The 23,370-nt window shown below is 45.9% G+C and overlaps 1 protein-coding gene across 6 annotated transcripts in view; it reads left to right on the top strand.

The window, feature by feature from the left end:
• The window catches only part of KLHDC10 (kelch domain containing 10), a 71,696-nt gene that overhangs the window by 45,982 nt on the left and 2,344 nt on the right, over positions 1-23,370 (top strand). For 4 of the 6 annotated variants that reach the window (XM_058724277.1, XM_058724279.1, XM_058724281.1 and 1 more), the window contains 6 exons: positions 1,860-2,014; positions 3,190-3,338; positions 4,968-5,052; positions 6,142-6,208; positions 6,739-6,786; positions 8,837-8,976. In XM_058724277.1, coding sequence (XP_058580260.1) covers positions 1,860-2,014; positions 3,190-3,338; positions 4,968-5,052; positions 6,142-6,208; positions 6,739-6,786; positions 8,837-8,976 — 644 coding nt within the window. Of the gene's footprint in view, positions 1-1,859; positions 2,015-3,189; positions 3,339-4,967; positions 5,053-6,141; positions 6,209-6,738; positions 6,787-8,836; positions 8,977-9,608; positions 14,750-23,370 lie in introns of those variants that run through there. The other 2 variants (XM_058724278.1, XM_058724280.1) reach the window with 1 other exon arrangement.

Below are 23,370 nucleotides of genomic sequence, written 5' to 3'. Positions count from 1 at the left end.
GTTAATGGGTAGACTTTTCACTATGGTAATACTATAGCATGGTGATTCAGAATCACTTGGCAGTTGGATAGTCCTGAGTTTAAATCTAGCTGTGTACCATTTGCTTGCTTGATGAGTTTTAGCGTCAAGTTCCTTACCTGTAAACTGGGATTAGTAATATCTCAGAGGGTTCAGTATAAAGTTTCATATATATGTATGTATGCTAAGCACAATGTAGTAGAAGATCAACAGATGGGGCTTATAATGGCAAAATGATAGCTTCTGAACAAAGTACTTCACGTGTAGTATCTGTTTACCTAACGACGTCTGCGTAATGCACAAACTAGAATTACTGCCATTGTACAAATGAGAAACTGAGTGGAAAGAGCCCAGGTATGTCTATCGACTGATAAATGGGTAAACAAGATGTGGTATACACACACACACACACACACACACACACACACACACACACACACACACAATGGAATATCACTCAGCCATCAAAAAGAATGAAATCTTGTCATTTGCTATGACGTGGATGGAGCTAGAGTATATTATACTAAATGAAATAAGTCAGAGAAAGACAGATACCATATGATTTCACTCATGTAGAATTTAGGAAGCAAAACAGATGAACATATGGGAAGTGGGGGAAAAGAGGGAAGTAAATCACAAGAGACTCCTAATGATAGAAAACAAACAGGGTTGATGGAGGGAGGTGAGTGAGGGGGGTGGACGAGATGGGTGATGGGTACTAAGGAGGGCACTTGTTGAGATGAGCACTGGGTGTTATATGTGAGTGATGAACCACTAAATCCTATTCCAAAACCAGTATTATACTATATGTTAACTAACTAGAATTTAAATCAAAATTTGGAAGGGAAAAAAAAAAGAGAAACTGAGGCTACAGAGATGCCCTAAGGAAATGGCTAAGAGTGCAGGCTCTGGAGTTAGATTGCCTGGAATTGAATCCTAGCTTGGCAAGATTCTTTTTGGGAAACGTTCAACAAGGTTAAACCACTCTCCACTTGTTTCATCAGCTATAAAAATGGAGAAGATAAGATTAGTTCCTACCTCATAGGGCTGTTGTGAGGATTAATTTGGAGATTAAATAACTTTCCTGAGGTCACATGAGAATTGAAACCTAGCTCTAGCTGGCTTCAGAGCCCATGCTGATTCTTATTCTATATTAACTGAATAATTGATTTTAGAAAAGAAATGCCATTGAAATAATACAGTAGCACTATTTTGGGAGCATTTGTCATCAGAGAGAAAGAATGTGTGTGTGTGTGTGTGTGTGTGTGTGTGTGTGTGTGTGTGTGTGTGTGGTGGCAGGAACAGAAGAGATACAGAGAAGAACACCAAAGCTGCCAGCAGGATATTGGTGTTTCTTTTTATCTGGTGGAGGATTAAGGTGACAGAAACCATAATTTAAAATGTAGAGATCATTCATTCCCCTGGCAAAAACAGAATGATCATTTTATCCCTTCATCCAGAGCCCTGCTGGGCCTTTGCTAAGACAAAGATAATACTTCATGTTCCTCTGCTTTGCTGCGTACTTGAACCGCCTTGAGCCGCAGTGGTTCATGTCATTTAGTATTATTATCCACAGTGTTTCATGAACTCCACAAATACGCATTGAATACATGTCACACACCTAACAATGAGCTGGCTGCATGACACAGTCCATAGAGTGTGAATTAAACCTTTTTCTGCAGTACTTTGTATTAGTTAGATGTCAGTGGTTTGGACTACCTTCTGAGAGCATTAAAGCAGGTGCTTTTTTTTCCCCCAGTTTCTCAGTGATTCTGGGTTTATGTGGGAACATACTACAGGTAGCCAGTACGTAAATGGAATTTGTGCTTCTCCTTCCCCAGTTGTGCTGCATGGAAACAACCTGTTGGTATTCGGAGGTACAGGCATCCCATTTGGCGAGAGCAACGGCAATGATGTCCACGTGTGTAACGTGAAGTATAAGAGATGGGCTTTACTTAGCTGTCGTGGGAAGAAACCCAGTCGTATATATGGACAGGTACCAATCTGTGGCCAGTCACGGTGGATGTATTTCTGCAGATTTTTCTAGTTTGGGGGACAATGTCAGAATAATTATTTCCATGTTTTTAACAGAGAATAAATTCACTGGGGTTAATACTTGATTTTTCAGTTGTGATACGAAGTTGTAATTTATAAATCTGGTTGCTCGCCTTCTCCCTTCCTTTTTTTCCCTCACTCTTTGTTTCTAGTCCAATTGGGCATCGTGATCTAGATCTATACGGAAGTATTTTTCAGTGTCAGGACCCACCACATCCCCACCCCCACCTCCAGTGAGAGATTGGGCTCTACGTATGGTCTGCACGCTGCCACCTTTAGAACAATGTGATTCTGTGGAGAGCTTTCTAACCTAAGTTAGTAGAGGAGGTGATCTCCGCACTTTGGTACAAGACTTTTATAAGACTAATCTGAGCTAAAACACAGATTATGTGGAGATGAGTTTCTAGTTACATTGCCGTGCTTCAAATCCTAGGTTTGAAAAGTTATATCCAAAAAGATAGGGTGCGACCTACCAGCATCAGAGACCCTTTGAAAGTAATGGACTAAGCTTAAAACAGCTAAGCTTTGGCTTCTTGTTTAGCTGGCCAGCTTTCGTACTGGTAAATACCTTCCTTCTGAGCTATGTGTAGAGGCACACCCTAGATAACTCTGTCCCACCACAGGAGGCATTTAAACTCTGATAACATGATCGTATCAAAAGCTGAGCTTATGCTAAAGAAGAATCTGGTGGAAAATGTGAAGTTTTATGACTGCTAACTCTAGACATTTTACTTAAGGAGTTCTGGTGGCTTATTTTCATATCTGCTTCTTCTTCTTAGAGCAGTTTTCTTCATACTGCTTAGAAAGAGAAGCAGCTTTGCATGAAAATGCTAATGCCCCCGATGTATACATTCTTGGGTTGGCTAAGACCCGTAAGGAACATCCAGTCCTCTTGCCTATCTAGGTAGGACTGCTTTCCAGTTGAGCAAAGCTCTACCTTTCTAAAAGTAATCTCTGGGTTCTCTAAAATCTTTAATCCTTTAAACGTCTGATATTCTAGAAGGTTAAAAAGTACAAAAGAATTTCATAAGGTCTGATTTTGGGGTATTTAGTAAGTTTACATTCTTTAACAAAGTGTTCATGAGTCAGTGGTGTTTACATTTCCTTGTTTTCCAGGCCATGGCGATCATCAATGGCTCCCTTTATGTTTTTGGAGGGACAACTGGCTATATTTATAGCACAGATCTGCACAAATTAGATCTCAATACCAGAGAGTGGACACAACTGAAACCAAACAACCTATCCTGTGATCTGCCAGAAGAGAGGTAAGGTTCTAGGATTAAAGCATATTTATTCTTTCTTGCTAAGATTTGACTTTATTCAGAATATTGGTAATATATGGTTTAAAGAAAATTCTTAAAGCCTGGTTAAAATAGCTAACTGGCTGGTAGATCCCAGTTCAGCATTAAAGAAAGGTCTTCTGGTTAAGGAGTGCTATTTCTCCATTAACTATAGATTTTTTCCTCATGTTATTTTCTTTTATACCTCAGTTTTTCTGCATTAAGAAGATAGTAACACTTTGAAGAAGAAACCAATGGTAGCAATTGTAATTAAATACCATATTACAGACAAAACAATTACTTTCTAGTTACTTTTTTGATTTCCCTTCTTAACTTGCATATTAGGATTCTTTGGCTCATTTGCTCGCAGCTGTATACCCAGAAGAAGGCGCAGTGCCCGTGGCATCAGTTCCCATAGTAATACTCAATGAATATTGATCGGATGGATGGGTGGAAAGGAGGGAGGGAGGCCACTGATTTTAAGTGCCCTGTTAAGCACGCAAACATCACATGGTGCTCCTAGTTGCCTTCTAGGAACAGGTGTAGGCCTTTCACTTTTCTTTCCTGATAGGAGTTGCCTCTTAGCAGTAAGCTCTATGAAAAACTTAATTTCTTCCCCTCCTGTTTAAAAGTAAAGACAGTGGGGGCACGTGGCTGGCTCAGAAGAGCACACAAGTCTTGGTCTTAGGGCTGTGCGTACAAGCCCCATGTTGGGTGTAGTGATTACTTACATGAATAAACTTAAAAAAATACATATTAAATGCAAAGACAGTAAACATTTTTTTATTCACTCTGTTCAGATGAATGCAGTTAACTCTGTTTCCTTTAAACAAAATAGCACAGAGGTGCTAAGGAAGACTTTACTGCAGTATGTCAGTGGGCTGATGATTGTAGAACTACCGTGTGAGGACTTGGGAGGTGGACCGCTACTGGAATAATTTTGATGTAATTTATTTTATCAGCACCAGGGCCTTCAGGGAAAGGAGGAAATAGATTAAGTTTTCAAAGCATTTTCACATGGTTGCCTTCTTGAATCATTTTATGGACATACTATAAATTGTTTCAGCTTCTAGCTAGACTGCTTGGATGAAAGTTCTGGTAGGTGTTTCACATCATATTCACAGTTCTGAGTAGCGTAATTTTTCTGATATGTTTGTATCTATTAAATAAGTATCTTCATTTAAAAGCGCATAGTCTAGGGTTTCTAATGAAATGTAGACAGATCACTTTTTAGAAAATCTGGAAAATACAGATAAGCAAAATGAAGAAAATAAAAAAACAAAACCTAAATCTAGGGATAACCAGGGTTAACATTTTGGATGTATCTCTGTAGTCCTTTTCTGTGCGTATTTGTGTAACTATAAATTTTTAATGAGATTATAGCCTATCTGCTCTTACATGAGAGCATTTTTTTTTTTAGTTAATGACACGAAAAGAAGTTTCCAATATATTAACCATCGTCTACACCTACTTTCTTATTGGAGCATACTAATCCATTGTATATATATTCTATAATTTACTGTGAATAATTATCCAATAAAAATATCCTGTAGCTAAATCTTAGGTAGATAATTTTTCACTTTATTATAAATGGATTTTATTGTGTATTTTCAGATACAGACATGAAATTGCACATGATGGGCAGAGGATTTACATCTTGGGAGGTGGTACTTCCTGGACAGCTTATTCCTTAAACAAGGTATATTTAAAAATAATAATAATGAGAGACAGAGAGAGAAGGATAGGAAGAGGCATGTTTCATACCAAGCAAGATAATTCTGTTACTGTAGATATTTAGATTTCTGGACAGGTTCTTCATTAACACTTGTTGTGTGTTACCTGCTCGTCGTAACAGAAGGCTGAACTATGCCTCTGTTACACTTTCCAGTCGACAGTTGTAGTGATCACACACTAAAAACACATGAAAATGAATCCTGGCACAAACTGGATGAGGAAAGAGACCAAAAGGAGGACACAGTAGCTTAAATGGAGAAACCGATGAGAACTGGAGCCACGTTGCTCAGAATGTCCCACAGAATGTCTCTCATCATCAGTGAGATGTCTAAAAAGAACAGTATTTTTAGGGCTCTGCATCACTAACTTTAGAAAGCTGTACTCTGAAGGTTTTTATTCATCCATTCCTATGGCATTTCTAAATGCACATCTCCCAGGGAAGATCTAGATTAGGCTACAGAGCTCCTGGTCTGCTTTGGAACCTTATTGATCTTTTTCAAGTTTTGTCAAAACTGCACTCTCATATTTTCTTATGAACAGTTGCTTTTTTCTGGTATAAAAAAATGATACACACGTTCGTTGTGAAAAATGGGGTAGTTGTAGAATTCCAACTTTTTTACTTCGTTTTTTTTTCTGTGATTTTAAAAAATTGGAGTCCTATATCTGCTAGTTTTCAACTGCTTCATTTAATGTTTTTTGCCTTCATATTAGGGAAAATCAGAGAAAAGCAAAAGAAACGAAGACTTTTTCAACCAAGAATACATGTTTATACAGGTTGTTGTTAAAAATTCAGTTTTCAGGGGTGCCTGGGTGGCTCAGTCAGTTAAGTGTCTGACTCTTCATTTCAGCTCAGGTCATGATCCCAGGATCGAGCCCCACATCAGGCTCTGCGCTTAGCACAGAGCCTTCTTAAGATTCTCTCTCTCTCCCTTTGCCCCTCTCCTCCGCTTACACACTCTTTCTCTAAAAAAATAAAAAATAAATTTAAAAAATTGCAGTTTTCAGGCTAGCTAAAGTTATTTATGTGTGTGTATCTTCTCTTTTTCTCCCCAAGATCCATGCATACAACCTTGAAACGAATGCATGGGAGGAAATTGCCACAAAACCCCACGAAAAAATAGGTAAATTTAAATTATTGATTCATTTTTCTTTAATAACTATGCTTTATATTTTTACTTATTTTAGAAGAGAAAAAGTGCTTTTATTGAGTTATATGACAAGTATAATATCTGTTGTACTGGTATTATAACTTATTTTATTCCTTAGCCCAATTATGCTTCCTCCGCAACTGTGCAGAGACTTTTAATGGGGATTGTTGAGTTCTGTGGAAATAGGGAAATGTGGATGGGTTAGGAAGCAGGCACTTTGAATCAAGGTCCGCTTGTTTTTTGTGGGCATAAGGGCTTGGGAAGGCCATTAGTAACCCCGTTTTGTTCCCCTGGCACCTGAGCATTGTAGTTATGATGGGACTCCGATGGCTTTAATTTAATGTGAAAAAAGGAAGGGTTGGAAGGACTAATCAATGATTGCTTAATGCAACAAAGGGGTTGTTTTAAGTAAGTGACTCATAGGATGTCTTTCACCGTGGCACATCACCGTTATTCTATTCTTTCTGTGGATAATGGGTTATTTGTGTTCATGTGTTTGGCAGGTTTTCCTGCAGCCCGAAGATGTCACAGTTGCGTTCAAATAAAAAATGGTAAGTGTTCTAAAGAACATTCTAGTTTCATTTTTGTAATCGTATATGCCAAGAACGTCTTCTTTTTTTTGTGTTTATTTCTTTATTTTGAGAGGGTGAGTGAGAGTGCGTGAGTGGGGGAGGGCCAGAGAGAAATGATGAGAGAGAGAGAAGAATCCCAAGCAAGCTCCATGCTGTCAGCACAGAGCCCGGTGTGGGGCTCAATCTCCTGAACCGTGAGATCGTGACCCCAGCCAGAATCAATATGCTCAACTGACTGAGCCACCCAGGTGCTCTGAGAATGTCTTATTTCTTAATAATAGCTCCTTAAAGGGGGCATAACTTTGAGAAGAGTCTATTTCTTATAGTTTAAACTTAAAGGGAAACCCATAAAATTATGGTTCTCTCAGCAGTTTTCATCCAGTAACCTAGTGGGGTGTTTGGGTTCCCTCAGTTACCAGAGAACTCAAAAATTGGTGATAAGTAAGCTTTTATTACACCACCTGACCTTTCAGCACCTCCCCCCAACCAGTGTCTGTGGCTGTGGTGGGTAATACTAACAATCTTGACATACAAAATGGACACCTTGGTGGGCAAAGTATTAAAATTACAATGAGTCCTTCAGAGTGGTATTTTCTAAAGTTTATTCTGTGTTCTGTCAGATGCCAAATAGGACTCTTGGCTCATTCTTTGGCCGTATTACAACAGAGGCATTGTGTGGCTTCAGAAAGCAGCTGAGGCTACTTCATCCGAGTGTGATAAATGACTCCTCTTTGGACAACCCTCCTGTCTTTTAATTTACAACTTATTTTATCGTTTGGTATACCCCCTTCCATTTTCCCTGGGAGGAAGGTGTGTGTAAATGAATTTGATAGCCTGTATCCTTTTGGCAGTTTTGTTTGGATTTCACTAGGATCATGCTGCCATCTCTAATACAGAGGTACATTTTATTATGCTCCTGCTTTCTCGGTAGGATTTATAGATAGTGGCATCGTTCGGCTTTGCCTCTGGAAGAAGCAAAGCTGTACCTTGCTTTGGAGCTGAACTTTTCTTGAATCTTAGGCCAAAAAGTTTCCGGTGTATTTTGTAGTTTAATTAAGTATTGGCTTAAACCTGATCTAGACCTGAATTAAGACATCTATTCATTTGATTCGTTGAGGCCAGGCAGTGTACTAGTGGAGTTCAGCCTTAGTTTGGGGCATTTAGTATGAATGTTTATGTAGACTTTGTTACAAGTCGTCCAGTTATAACTGTCTAATTTTACAAAAACAAAGCAATGACGACGGTAAAAAAAAAAAAAAAAAGAAAGACCTTTGATTTTGGAGAAGGTTTAAAGAACTTAAAAAACTGTTTAGATCCAATGGGGCTTCAAACTATCCTCTTTTGGCTAAAGAAAATTTGTAAGAACTACTTTTTCTGCCCCCAAACTGAACATTGCAGTGAATGTTTCTCCTCAGGTTAAATGTCTACATAGAAGACATTTGTCTCTGGGCAGATAGGTGTCCATCCTTTCCAGAGCATTATTTAAAAGAAGAATTTGTAAACTGGTGACCTGCAGTTATGTTTTGTCTGGCTCACATGTGTATGCAATTTTTTTTTGGATTAGAATCGAAGTGTTTCACTTAAAAAAAAAAAATCCAGATTTCCAGCTTCTCTTATAAAAACAGATCTGGCAGTTGCTGACCTTAAACTCTACATGGTGTCAGTCAGCTGGTGCAGGGCATGTGCACTCTTCTTATTTGTTTCCCTGGATCTCCTGTTTGTTTATTTTCCCTGGACCTTCTCGTTCATTCACTTCCTGTGCCTACAGGTATTTGAATTTGAGGACCCAGACACGAGGCCTGCATAGAGGCTTGCTGCATCCTTAGCCTTAGCAAAGATCCCAGCATAGTATCCATACTTCAGCAAGGGACAAGACAGCAGCAGGGGAGAACCACCCGGCTAGAGCCGTCTGTAGTAGGGGGGAATCCACTGAACTTGTCCCCTGTCAGCCTGCCAGGTGATCTACAAAACACGCTGTGGCCGTGGCTCTTTTCTTTGGTGTGATCATGGGTCTCTCTCTTCTTGATAGACGTGTTTATTTGTGGGGGCTATAATGGAGAAGTGATCCTGGGAGACATCTGGAAGCTGAATCTGCAGACTTTTCAATGGGTGAAGCTCCCAGCTACCATGCCAGAGCCAGTTTATTTTCACTGTGCAGCTGTTACACCAGTAAGTTCTTGTTTTCATATCTTCCTTACATAGTTGCAGATGATAAGTCTTTACAGTGATATTAGCGAGAAAAAAAGATTCTGATGTTACCAACCTTGGATAAAGAATGTGTTTCTAAAACTTTCTTCAAGACAAAGCCAGCCCTTCTTCTGAGAAGAGGGGAGAAAAACCATCATACACAGTTTAAAAGAGCAGCATAAATACAAAAGAAATGCTGTGCATGGCATTTAGGCCCCTGCAGTGACATAAAAGGTGTTTTCTGGAAGGGCGGGATAGCTCTATCCCCCCGATGCCTTGTTCTTAAAGATCCCACCAGTTTCTCAAGGCAAAGACCTTTATTTTCATCTTTGTGTTCCTAGTATTTGGCACAATGAATACTTAATATAATCTTACTTTAATGTTCGTTGAAGTAAAAAAAACAAAGAAAAAAGCTACAGTTTTCCCCTAGTAAACTCATTTATTATTTAAACGCCTCTTGATCTCTGCACTATGTTGGGATCAGTGAGAAATTCTTTTTGTTTTGCCCCGTCTCCATTTGGCCTACTGTGCATTTTGTCGCTGACTCTTCAGCCTAAGTTATCTGCTTCTCTCCCATTTGAATTTGTCCTCTTTTGACTGCCGTCTGTTCATAGGCCGGTTGCATGTACATTCATGGAGGAGTGGTGAACATCCATGAAAACAAACGGACTGGGTCACTGTTTAAGATCTGGCTGGTGGTGCCGAGCCTGCTGGAACTGGCATGGGAGAAGCTGCTTGCAGCCTTCCCCAACCTAGCAAACCTCTCCCGCACACAGCTTCTGCACCTTGGACTCACACAGGGACTCATCGAGCGCTTGAAATGAGGATTTCTGGACTGTTCATTGATACTGGAAATGTTAATTTAAAGAGACTCCTTTATTTATGGGCAGTGTAGAATTGGTTACCCTGATCAAGGCCTTATTCAGAAAATACATCAGATGCCTTTCTGTAAATTGGTTTTAAGTTTATGGCAATCTCACTTTCCCTCGTGCTTCTTTCTTTGCTTCTCTCCCTCCTGCCTCAACACACACACATACTCCCATACTCCCTCTTCCTGGATGGACTTGAGGGAAAGTCTGAAAGTACCTTAACAATGTTATGAATCATGATCAGATAAAGAATTTTTTAAAGGGTCTCTGAATCTATGACCATGTCAGCCAGTGCTCCACAAATTAAAGCAGCATCATTGACAAAAACAAATAAAATTTTAAAAAATGTAAATCCAGCAACAACAACAACAACAACAACAAGAAGGCTGACCTTGAGAATTGTGCAGGTTACATGCCAACCTAGATGTCAACCTTACTGTTTTCCAAGACGCCTCTAATTGCGTGGCTGGATCTGATGGCAGCACCGGTTGACATCTTGCTGCATCGATACCCAAACCCATCCTTTGACTTTGGAGGAAAGTCAGGCGGCTCAGCAACTCTTGATCAGTGATTTCTTTCCACATTCTTCTGGTGCCAGCAGTGGTTAGATTTGGCTGTCAAAAGGCTTGTGTGTGTGTGTTGTAGTTGTGCTGTTTATTGTTGCTCTTAGAAATTATGGCACCAAGAACGTTTCAAATCAAGGAATTGATGGTGGTCAAAGTTCTTTGTTCTGGGCAGTTTTGAAATTCCCTTGTGCTTATAACTGGTTTCAAGTATCTCTGACTTCTTCATGGGGGGACTTGTAGACCCTAAATATGTGGCATAAATGCCATGGGGCGTAAAAGTAAGCTTGTGAGAGGCCAGAAAAGAGCAAGGTGGGGAGGGCTTCAGCTCCAGGCTGTGAGCTTTGACCATCATATTGGCCGTTTCCTTTTCAGAACTTGAACACTGGGCCATGCACCTGCCATTTTCTCAGGCAGTGGGTATTATCTCTAGAAAGCCAACTGACCCTTGATTTTTCCCTTAGCTTATTGCCTCTTTTTTGTCTGCTTTAATGTGCATGGTGCTGTGAGTAATTGTCTAGTTATTGGATAAAAGGTCTTGGGGGAAAAGCCACAGGCCATCCTTCCCAAAGAACTATTGTTTTCAAAACTAGCATGAGGAAGGAATGAAGCTGAAGATCATTAGCTTTTTGGTGTGACATTTTAGTTCTGGTTTGTTTTGTATTTTAACTCTAAAAAAAGGAGTGACCTGAATTTTCACTTCTTTGCCATCAGGCTGCTAGAGTAGTTGAGCAAGTCACTGAGACGTGAACATTTGGAAGTCCTCAGGTGTACGAAAGGTGCGGAAGGCATGCAAGAAGGCACAGTGCTGATCATCCCGTTGGTCACCTCACAACAGGAGACTCAGACGGGAGATTTGGGACACATTTTTCCTTTAAGTGCCTCTTTTTCACTTAGCTTTTAAAGTTACTCTTCTTTTTTCCTTCATCCCAGAAGGGATCTCTTTAGCTCATGTGTGGATTTAAAATCACCTTTGAGTTATGGCTAAAAAGTCACCCTCCAGTGTTGAGTTCTGGGGAAGAGAAAACTGTGGTCTCTAGACTTGGACTCTTAACTTCCATGCCTTATTAGAACATCCCATCCATGTTGGGTTGAGTTCATGGAGCCCAAATTCTGCAAGGTCTTATGATGCCACTCACCTGTGAGTTTGGGTCCTTTTGGGGGAATGATGGGTGTGGGGCAGAGGCAGGACAAGGAGCAACTCCTCTAGAGGTCCCACCCCCATCTTGCCATGACCAAGTCTGTTTGACATTTAACCTCTTACCGCCCACTGCTAAGCTTACTCCAGTGAGGAGCTCTCTCCGGAGCAAGTCAGGTTGAACAGCCCCATGAGTTCAAAACAAAGCTTTACCGCACGACTCCAGCCTGGTCTCTGGATATTCGGTGGACTATATCCAGTTAAATAAGCTGTGCGGTCTAGGGTGGTGAAAGGGTATTTGGTCATGGATTTACGTAGGGACCAAAGCCTCAGTGCTCAGCCTCTGTGCTTACCCTTCCGTGCTCCTTGGGAAATAAGCAGGTCTCTAGCTTTGCTACACTGGAGAGCTAGAAAGAGCGTCCAGTTCAGTCCACACTTGCTAGCAAAAAGGATTTAAGCCTTCTGAGGGCAGTCTTCTTTGAGGTAGACTTTGGAGGCCCGACATCCAAGACCTTGTGTGTGACATTTTTATAAAAGTACATATCCTTGGTCTAAAGTGTCTTCTTTTCATATAACACTAGTGAAAGCGATGTAGCATGACCAGCTCTGAGTGCTATAGAACCACACATATGCACATGTTCTGGATGCCAAATGAGACTGTGTGTATGATGACTTAAATGTAGATGAGCAGAATTTTATACAGGGGGTCCCCGACCATTTAGTATCCCTATAACCAGCACCCTGAATTCCCGACACTGTTACTTGGTTTAGGAAAGTTTATGCCTGCTGCTTCTCTGCCTCTTTGAGGTACTCCCTGCCATCTTACTGCAGTCCTGTAAATTCAAGTGCAATATATAGAAACACATATGGATATATACAGATTATATATAGGGTGTAACTATAAAGCAGGTAGACTACTTTTTTTTTTTTTTTTTTTTTTTTTTTTTTTGAATCTGCCTTGGGGAAAGCCAGCTCATTCCTTTAGAGTCAGCTTATACCAAGAATTTGAGATGTGACCAGCTAGCGTAAGCCAACTCTTGGTCAATCTGGATTTTCAAGTCCTTGTCTTCTTCCCCCAGTTCTTAAAGACTTCTTATTCCTTGGGTTTGTTAGAGTTGAGACTTTCCCCCAGTCATCGTTTGTACTATCTCACGCTTGCCTATCTTACCACATTTCTTGCCCACGAAAAAAGGAAGTCTACCTGTAAGGAATTTCTAAATGGAGAATTAAAATCTAATATTTAATACTGTCAGCTTTCCCATGTACATACTAATTTATCTGTGAATATAAGACTTTGTTAAACGAAGAAAATGATGCTTTCTTCATTTAATAAAATATTTTCCACATTCTGGAAAATCTTATTAACCAATATAGAATAGAATGAAATTTTCACTGTTCTTCAGGGGCCAAACTGAAATCCTTTCCACTGACAGAATCTGTTTTCAGGGTCCTCGTGACATGGTGTAAAAATTTGCCCTAAATTATTCATGTCCATCACATAGCTAGATTTAAACATATGATGATAAACATTAACATTTCTAAGCAAAAGGTTTATTAACGGTGACCTTCGGTTACCCAGAGTAGCAAGAGTAAAGCACAGATAATTGAAACTCATAGATAATCAGCGTTTCAACTTTTCTATCAAACAATTGATCCATTTATATTCTTCCTCCTCCTTACCCCTTTCCCACAAGCACCTCCTTTTCAGTGGAGCAGGGCTAATAAGTAGTTAGAAATGAAAACGAAGAGTCACGGAGGGCTAGAAACCAGCAAGCATATAGGCAGCCCTATTAGCTGTAATTGTCAATTTGATGACAGCTGTTGAATGCTGAAATTAGGACCCACGGGTGGTAATCCTGAGTTGAGATGTTAACTCTTCACTCCTCTGCTTCGGCACAGTTTTCCTGCCCCGAGTTCTAGGCTGTCTCTCCTGTAACCACCAAAGAACTCTCAGCACCTAGAGGAAGAAAAAGCTGCTGTGTGTGATGCAGAGGGAATCCCATCGTTTGAACACATTTCTTTGGCTCTTGACAAATACTTGCTTTTCCTCTGTTCTTGCAGGAGCCTTATTTTTTCCTTTGGGAATACCTTTTCCAGCCATATAGCTTGGCATGTGGGAAAAGGTTGAATTACCCTGTAAGTCCGTGTTGGTCTTAATTCTGTAAAACCAGTTTGTTTTTATGTGGTCTTACAGATGTTTAGCAGGTGGCACCGTTACTATAAATCGTCTACCTGCCAGCACTCTGATGTAGCACAAGAAGCCGTTTTCCTTATTCTTCATTGTTCTGGCGTTGAGCTCCAGGACGGATGAGGGCTTACGGTCCCGTGATCACGCGCTCCAAAAACTGGTCACTGTTAGCTTAAAGTGCTCTGGTTCCCCAAATTCCTCGGGACTCTAGGGACGTTGGCAGGGCCCGAGGTCGGCTTCGTAGAGCTCTGTACCTCCCGTGTGTGCCGCCGCGGGTCGTGCCCAGTGATGCGGTTTCCCTTCTGAGGTCGCTGGGTTTGGTGGGAAGCGACCTCTTCTCTTACCTGGTGTTACAAAAAGAAGTTCTGAGTTGTGCTTCAAAAGCGGTACCATCTTTTTCGTTGTAATTTTCATGATTTTATTTTTTTTTCACTTTATAGAAGTTTTTGAAAGGCCCTGCTTAGTCAGTGCGCAGCGTGAGTCAGAGGCAGTCTCGCTGAGCTGTAGTGATTGCTGTTTTACTAGTTGCACATTTAGAATACAAAGGAGGCATCAGAAACACACTGACTTTCTCTGAAGCCACTTCCTTGTACACAGAGTCTGAGCAGGGACAGCGCCAAGCATTTCCCTGTAAAGGCACCTGCCGGTGAGGATCTGACTGGAAGAACCTAGGCAAGAAAGGGGAACCTCTCACGCAGTCTCTGAGGGCAGGCCTGGGCTTGGCTCTTTGTACAGGGTGTGCTTAGGCCACACACGATGCTTGCCTTACTGTAAAGCTATTTGCCACAGTCCTGTTAAATAGTGTGGAAGTCCTTTTGCAGTCTGGTGTGCATGCCATATGATCAGGACAGCTTTTCCACCTTATTTGGTCTCCTACGAGCAAGTAGGAAAAATAGTGAATTTACCCTAAAATGTCCAATCTGTATTTATGTACCTTGTCAGTGTTTTGCTGTTGGTTTTCTAAAACAATCTGATCAATAAATCTTATCCAAATCTATTTGGCTCAAGGCGACCTTGATTGTGGGGTGGTGATTTGCGTGTATGCGAGCTCACCTCTATGACGTAAGCATCCGTCTGCCCGCCTCCGCCACCCCTTTCCCACCCACCAGGGTGCACTTTTCTCTGTAATTAATATCTGTGAGTCATCTGCCTTCCACCGCCGCCTGCTGTGGGTCCCTCTCTCTGTTCACCATCCAGGACTCCTGGACCTACAACCGTCCCCTCAACAGAACGCTCTTCCCCTCAGGACACCAGCAAGGGAGCGAGTGACTGTGGGGCAGACCGCACTCCCTGTTCCTGTCCCGTTCTGTATATTCCCCAAACTCCCACTAGCCGAGTCTGTACGGACCTCTCAAGGCTTTTCTGAAGAGTTGGAGGAGCTACAGGGAATTCAAAGGGAAGATGTGAATCTTTACATACAGAGTCACAACTGTCTCTGAGTCAAGGAAAAAACCCCAGGAGGAGCTGAGCCCTTCCCAGGGGGTCCTTTGGGAATGAAACCACAGTTCCTGGTTCTTGCCTCGGTCTTCCAGATGCTTCTTTCTCCAAAACCTCTGCTTTGTATCGCTTCACCCTCTGCTAGGATCCCTCTCCCAGCAGTGCTTTTCTTCAGGCTCTGAAGTCCGGTGTAGGTGTGGACACTCCCAAGTCTGGTCACTTTTAAGGTCTCTCATCCAGAATCGCACATATGCCTCTTAGTTTTCAGTGTTTCCGTCGACAAACTCTTGGATCAAATATACCTTCCTGGGACAAGTAATCTTCGATATTCTGCCATAAATCGACCAGAGGAAAACATGACAGTTTCTACCCCCTGATTTATAGGGCTTCCCAGCCCACGTTACAGTTAGTACGCAGAGCACATTCATTACGCAGAGCAGTCTCGTTTCCTTTGCTTTATTTCTCCTACGTCTTCTGAAGTATACTCCCCTGAGGCCCATCAGGGGCAAGAAATGGACCCTGTGCCTTTTAGACTTTAGACCAGCCAGAGCTTTGAAATGAACTCTTGTTGGTATCTAATTCGGTTCTTAGTTAAGCCCTGTCTCAGCTTGGGTGGGAAGAGGTTTCAGTGGCTTAGTTGGTTTGGGTGGTTTTGTTCTTCCAGTTACACGTGTAAGATTCTAGTTTGTCAAAATGCTATTACGAAGCTCTGATAACTGAACAGTAGGACCACAATTCTCTTGCAGTTAATCTTTGGTAGTAACTGCTTGATGGGAGACGACATTGGTAAAACCATCCAGTTTCCATACTTACCTTCAGATAAAAGGCCCAGCTTCCAGACCAGCGCAAAACCAATGGTTTCCTGCGGTGATGGAAATGTTCTATATTTGCGCTGTCCAGTATGTGGTAGCCACTGGCTATTCAGCACTTCAGATGTGGTTAGTGTGACCGAAGAACTACAATTTTCATTCCATTTAATTTTCATTTCTGTAAGTATAAGCTGTTACGCGTAGCTAGCGGCTACCTCAATACAGTGCTGGAAGGAGATGGCCTGGAGAGCTGGAGAACCAAGGCTTGGTTAGCTCTTGGCTCTCGGCTCTCGGCTCAGTCCTTGTTATCGTGTGGCTGCAATAATGTGTGAGGTGCTTTGAAGCATGCCTGGCACATAGTAAGCAGGATCTAGGTATTTACCGTTCTCGCCCTCTACAGCTGATGGCACAGGGAATGAAGACGAAGTATTTACCAAAAGTTACAAAATTAACCAATAAAGAAACTAAGAGGACGAGACAAGGGAAGTGGGGTGACATAGGTGAGAGCTAAATCCTCATGTTCCATGGCAGGAAGGTAATATACAGAATGTCTCAAATTAAGCACTAACCAGGAAAGCATATTGACTAGAGGCATAAAGGAAGGTATCAGAAAACACAAACAAAAACAGCCAGAAGAGCTAACAGTGGTAAGGTGGCCCGGGAGATGTAGAGGGCCACAGCAGGGACTGCTGGCTTTTTTAAGTATGTTCACGGTTTTTGTTCATCTTTTTCCCCCTTTTCTCTCCTTTATAAATCAGAACCCTTCATGACTCTTTCGATTTAGCCCTTTTTCAGGATACTGTGAATCTGGGTCCGTTCTGACCAAATCAGGCTGTAAAAAATTGGGTGATTCAAAGGGTAGGGCTGGAGTATTAGTATTTTTAAGTTCTTCATTGATTAAGAGGTAGCCTGACTGGTATTTGGAAATCTTTGATTTAAAAGCCAATCTTGGAAGCCGGTAGGAGAAAAAAAAATCCAGGAGAGGGAGAGGAAAAAAAAAAAAAAGTCTCAAGATTTAATTGTTGCCCGAAGACCATTCCTCACCATCCTGTCCCTTCATAAAATCAAGCAAGATAATACATTATTTTAGAGGCTTTTTCTGTCATCCACTCCACAGTGAGGGGAGGGGAGGGGAGGTGGAAGGCTTCTGAGCGATACACAAAGCAGACCCGGCAAACCCACCCATCCAGCACAGGCCTTGGGGTCTGGCCTCGAAGTCTCCGGTGGAAGAGGGAGACACTTTTCTCAAATCCTCAAACACACGAGTGTGTCTGAGTTCCTTTCCAATGGTCCGCCTAACAGGAGGGCCTCCGCAGCGGTCCTAGGAAGGAAGGCGACGAGCTCAGCTCAGGCAGATGGGGCAGTGACCAGCCCAGCCCAGCCCAGGGCTGCGAAGGAGAGAAGGACAGAGACAGCTGGGAGCTCCGGCCACTTGCTATTTCAGGAGCCCGCACCCGGCCTGGAGCTGTAGGGTGGCTGTGCCCATGGCAACTGTGCAAAGAGAAAGCCGCTGTTAGTCCGCGTCACCTTAGACCACACGGGTCAGTTCGTCCCTCTTGCACCTTCCACCGAAAGCTGCCCGGCTACTGGAGCCAAGGTGGCTCTCCCTGCGACGGCCAAGGATGTCTACAAGAGCTCCTCCACTTGAAGTGAGCAAACTTGCTCCGGCCTCCGCCAGGCATCTGGGGTCGCATTTACTCCCTGAGCCTCACCCTGGAGGAAAAGGTAGCGTGCACTGCAACAGCCAAGATCAGATCGTGGCTCAGGATGCTAGCAACTGCCCTTGCCCCCTCCCCCCCAAAGGAAGAGGCCCACTTGCCACCCACAGAGAGGTGATCCGTAAGAACGGGAACGCGGACGTTGCACGGAGTGACATGTACCTAGGGGTGCACCGGGGCGCCCAGGACTGGAACTCCAGCCCTGCTCCCCCACCGCCAACCTCACCACCTCGGAGCCCACCCAGCCTGTGCCTCCTTCAAGCGCCAGCCGCGCCTTTCCCTGCTTCGTTTCTCCCCGCCAAAGCGGTACTGGAATGTTAAGCCTGGAGGGCTGACCCCCACTTGGTGGCAAGCCAAGCGCAGTGACGTGCCTGCAGAGAGAGTTACCCAGATCCGCAAAGCCCGGAGAAGGGGTGGCCTTGCCTGCAACCCCCGCCCCAGAACGGTCGCCCTCCGGGGCCCTGGAGCCCTGGGCCGGCGGCGAGGGCGGCCCGGCCGCCGCCGCCGCCTCCCCCGCGCGAGCGAGGCCCGCAGCCGGTTTCTCCCCCTGCGGCGCGCCGGCCTCGGGCCGGCGACCTCGCGTCCCGGGGCTTCTCTGCCTCCCCCTGGCGGGCAGCGGCAGCCGGCGGAGCTCGGCCGGGAGGGGGCGCCCGACCCCCGGCCCGAAGGCGGGAGCGCGCGGTGCGCAGGCCGGGGTCGGCGCCGGCGCGCGCCCGCTCGGACCGCTCACTAACTGAGCACCTAGTACGCGCCCGCGCGGGGCCGGGAGCCGGCCGGGCCGGGCGGCGGGGAGCACGCCTGCCTTCAGGGAGCTTCCACGGGAGGCGGGGAGCGGGGAGACAGCTGCTGTGAAGAAGCACGAGCGGCCGGACGCGGACAAGTTAGGGAGAGCCTCCCCGAGGATGCAGTGACTGCGCGCCAGGAGCTAGAAAGCACATGAGAGAGAATGCCACTACATCAAGGGGCCAGAGCATTCCAAAGACAAAAACCCGGCCCCTGGCGTCTTCTGGAAGGGGAAGAAGCCGCGTAGCCGGAGGACGGGAACCCGGGAGGGGAGGCCAGGGAAGCAAGGAGAGGCAGGCTGGGCAGATGATGGAAGAGCCGGGCAAATCGTGTGGTTTTCATTCTAAGATCAACTGGAAGCTGGAAGGCAGAGAGAGGACGAACCGGTCCCCCCCGCTGCCGAGGGAGGGTGCCAGAGGAAGCGGGGCCCTCGGTTGGGAGGCCACGGCAGTGGTGCGGGCAGGGTGAGGGTGCTTTGGGCCAGGTCACAGAGCGGGGCTGGACGTCGGCTCCCGTCGCTCCCTCACCCTCCGCCGGGCGCCCTGGTGTCGTGACCGACCGACCACCGCCGAGCAGAGGCCGGCGAGCCCGGGCGGCACGACAAAGGCTCCGCCAACCCCCCGCACCGGCGGGGAGGAAGCCGGGGCAGGCCGAGCGCAGGCGGACGTGGAGCCCGGGGCGGGGGGGTGCGGAGTGGCCTCCAGACCCTCTCCACTGATCTCAGGGCGCGGAGCCGCCGTCCGCGGCCCACGCCTAGTTGGAGAGCCTCTCGGGGGTAGAGCGGGGAACCGCTCCGAACCGGAATGATCTGGTTTAGAGCGGCTGCCTTCCCCTCCTCCCTCCCTCTCCCCCAGCCGCCCTCCCTCCCCTTACAGCGACTGGCTGGTTTTTGCCGCAGTCCCTGACCAAGGTAAACAGAAGAGGGAAGTGGGAAGAATGCTTCGTTTCCATGGCAACCCAGAGGGCAGTCGGTGCGGCTCTCTTGGATGTGCTTCAGGGGAAGAAAAGACTCACTGGAAAAGCAACAGGGAGACCGGCCCCTTCCACAGACGCACGGTGGGGGATTGTTCTGGAACGCGGTGTGGGCCTGGATGGAGGGAGGAGCGGGGGAGAGGAGTCAGGCACCATCCGTGCAGTGGCAGATGAGCGGGGAGGGCCAGGGACACACCAAAAAAGCAACCACACATGCTACTGTGACAGCTGTCGGTCAGTGGCTCCATCCCCACACCTAGGGGGCAGAAAACAGGGATGGCGGAGATCTCAGAGCCTCCCCAAGTGTGCACCTGGCTGTCCCTTTCCAGAAAAATCCTTCCGTGGGGCAGCTCAGCCGGAGGGAAGCCACAGAGGCTGGATCCAGAGCCTCAAGGCCATAGATAGGTTTTGTCTGAAACAGAGAAGCCCACAGTTCTCCTGCTGCAGAGTGAGCTGGAGGTGCCCACCCTCCCCCCTCCAGGGGACAGGTGCTTTCCATTTGTCGCCACGTCACTCCAGCTGCTGACCACAACTCCTGCACGCTGAGGGCATCAGAAACCTCTTCTGGTTTCCAGGCTTCATAAGAGATTCATCACAAACTGGCTCCACCTCAGGCATGGGCCTTTCTGGCTGGGGGCGGGAGCAGGGGTGGGGTGGGGGGTTCACTGTTCGGCTCTCACCTGTGTAGGCAGAAATGGGAGAAAACCTGGGACAGAAGGAGGTGGGAGGCAGTAAGCTTCCTGCCCCCGCAAAGCAGAAAGAAGGTGGATGCTTTGTGGGAAGCTGGAGGGAGGTGCCTCAGTTTCCCGGGGCAGATGCATCGAGAACCCTGGCGGCGGGACTACAGGCCTGGGAAGTGCTCACCTACACGTCGTGCAGTCCACTCCCTTCTCCTTGAGTGGGCCCTTAGACGCTGGGGTCTGCCTGGAAGACGCCTTCAGGACAGGACCCAGGGCTGGGAGGGAACACCTGCAGAGAACAGGATCGACAGACTTGCTTTTCCCTTGCAAAACACCCCAAAGTGCCAGGTTTACTCAGCTCTTTCCATGGCTCATGGATTCCAAATTTCTGTGACCTTAACTCCTGCCACTGCCCCTTTGCTCGTTCTATTCCAGCTCCCCTTCGCTGTTCCTTGACCAGTCAGGTTTCCATGCCAGGTCCATGGCACTGGCTGTGCCCTGGAAAGCTCTTTCTCCAGCATCCACATGGCCAATCTCTCGCCTTCAGTTCTTTATTCAAATGTCATCTCAACGAGGCAGGGCCAGGGTGAGGTAAACGAGGCAACACGGTCTTCCCTGACCCTTGGTTTAAAATTGTATGTTTCCAGGGGCTCCTGAGTGGCTCAGTCACTTAAACGTCCAACTTCAGCTCAGGTCATGATCTCGCAGTTCATGGGTTCGAGCCCCGCGTCGGGCTCTGTGCTGACAGTTCGGAGCCTGGAGCCTGCTTCAGATTCTGTGTCTCCCTCTCCCCTGCTGGCCCTCTGTCTCTCGCTCTCAAAAATAAATAAAACATGAAAAAAATCTTTTAAAAAGTGTGTATTTCCACCCCCGCTAGGTCTCCCTTATCCTCTTCACACCCTGTCACTTGTCATTTATCTTGTTTATTGTCTGACTGCCTCTGTTAGAATGGAAGCGCCAGGAGGGCAGGCATTGTCTCTGTCATGCACCAAGAGGTCTCCACCACTGCAGGAGGTGCATTGGGAGGGGACGTAGGGATGGTGGTGCAGAGAAGGGGGGAAGGGACCACCGCTTAGAACCACACTGGCTCTTGTGTCAAGGAGCCTCGACACCTGCGACCAGGGGCTCCTGTCCCTCTGCCTCAGGAGGCTACCGCTGTGCCTCTCCTCAGCGCAAAGTCTCCTGTAGCCAACTGGCAACAGCAGGTTCTAACAATCCGTCAGGCAAACCCCCCACTTGCAGTATGTCACCTTCAATTTCCTGCCTGCCTGCCTCTTTCCTGATTGACCTGATAAAATTCGGGACAGCTTTTATTGCTTTTGGCAAAAAACCGCCGTTAAGATTTACAGAGCCAAAAGCCGGTACAATGTAATCTTCAGAGTAATTTACACAGTGAGTTTCAAAAGATGAAAAGTTAGCATTTCAGAGGTAATTTCATAAACGGGATTATCAGATTAATCACCGTGTCAATTTCATAGTGGTGTCTCCAATAATTAATTAGCTTTCTTGGGAGTCAGCAATGCAAAAAGGGACTCTAAGAGGAATAGAAATGGCTGTGTCAGACAGTAAGTGTGTTTTGGGCGATAGATCTTGAGACACTTCGCCTCGGAATTGCCTCCGCGGAATGTCTGGCATATGGGTTCTGTGGCTCAGAGACGTCGTAAGAGAAGAAAAGCGCTGGGAGCGCCCAAGTCTCCGGGAGACCTTTTGGATGTGCCGGGCTGAGGCTTGGCTGCACCTGCCGAGTGAAGGCCACCCTGCCACGTGTTGCATCGTCCCGTGACACCTGGAAAATGTGTCTAACCCTGCCGTGCGTTGACAGGCTGCTCTAGATGGGGAGAGCCAGGTGTGAGTTGCAGCCTGCTTGTGAAATCACCCGTGAGAATTCCGAGCCGGAATACCGCCAGGGACACACGCAGTCCGAACAGCGACACAGCCATGTGGCGCTCAGTCGGCCGCCACAGGTCAGGGCAAGGCTGTGTCTTCAGTGGGTGGGTGTTAACGGGTACCCCCCCCCCCCGCCACCTCCTAAAACGTAGGTTGCAGTCCTAACCCCCTGGTATCTCAGAATGTGATCATATTCAGAGACGGGGTCTTTTCAGAGGTAATTGAGTTAAAATGAGGTCATTAGGATGGGTCCCCATCCAGTATGACTGGTGTCCCTATAACAAGAGGGTATCTGAGAACAGACACACATGTGTAGGGAGGACAGCACGCGAGCATGGAGGCAGAGAATGGGGTGATGCGTCTGTAAGACCAAAGGTTGCCAGCCAACCACCGGAGCTGGGGGAGAAGCAGGGAATGGACCCCCCCCCCACCCCCCCAACGCCCTGGCCCCAGAAGGAACCGATCCTGCAGACGCCTTGACCTCGGACTTCGAGCCTCCACCACTGTGTGAGAATACGTTCCCGTGGTTGAAGCGTCTCAGTTTGTGGTACTTTGTTGAGGCTGAATTGGGAAACTAGCTCGGGGGGTGGGGGGAGGCATCGTGGAGACTTGGGTGTCATCGTTCTTAATAATTGTATTTCTGTGTGTTTTTAAGAGACTTCGTCTTTTTTTTTTTTTTTTTTTTAGCAGTTTTAGGTTCATAGCAAAATTGAGAAGGTCCAGAGATTTTCCCATGTGCCTCCCCTCCCCCACCCCAGCCTTCCCCTCCAACAACATCCAGCATCAGAGCTGTACCTTGGTGGCGACTGATGAACCCACATGGACACGTGGTTATCACCCAGAGTCCGTGGTTTACCTCGGGGTCCACTCTCGGTGGGGCCCATTCTGTGGGTTTGGACTGATGATGAGTAATGACACGTATCCACCATTGTACGGTCTCATACACGGTGTTCTCACCGCCCTAAAAATGTTCCACCTATTACCCCCCCCCCCGCCACCAACCCCTGGCAACACCTGATCTTTTTTACTGTCTCTGTAGTTTTGCCTTTGCCTTTTCCAGAACGTCACATAGTTGGAATCACACGTTATGTAGCCCTGTCAGCTTGGCTTCTTTCACTTAATGATATGCATTCAGGTTTCTTCCATGTCTTTTCATGGTTTGAGAACTCGCTTCTTTTTAGTGCTGAATAATAGTCCATTGTCTGAAGGTACCACGATTTGTCCCTTTCCTGTATTTTCTTCTTTATTGTTATTTATTTATTTTTTAATTTTTTTAACGTTTATTCATTTTTGAGACAGAGAGAGACAGAGCATGAACAGGGGAGGGGCAGA

Source organism: Neofelis nebulosa, chromosome 4, assembly GCF_028018385.1.
Source record: "Neofelis nebulosa isolate mNeoNeb1 chromosome 4, mNeoNeb1.pri, whole genome shotgun sequence".
Lineage (NCBI taxonomy): Eukaryota > Metazoa > Chordata > Mammalia > Carnivora > Felidae > Neofelis > Neofelis nebulosa.
The sequence above is the reverse complement of the archived record's forward strand: the minus strand, read 5'-3'. Positions and strand labels throughout refer to the sequence as shown.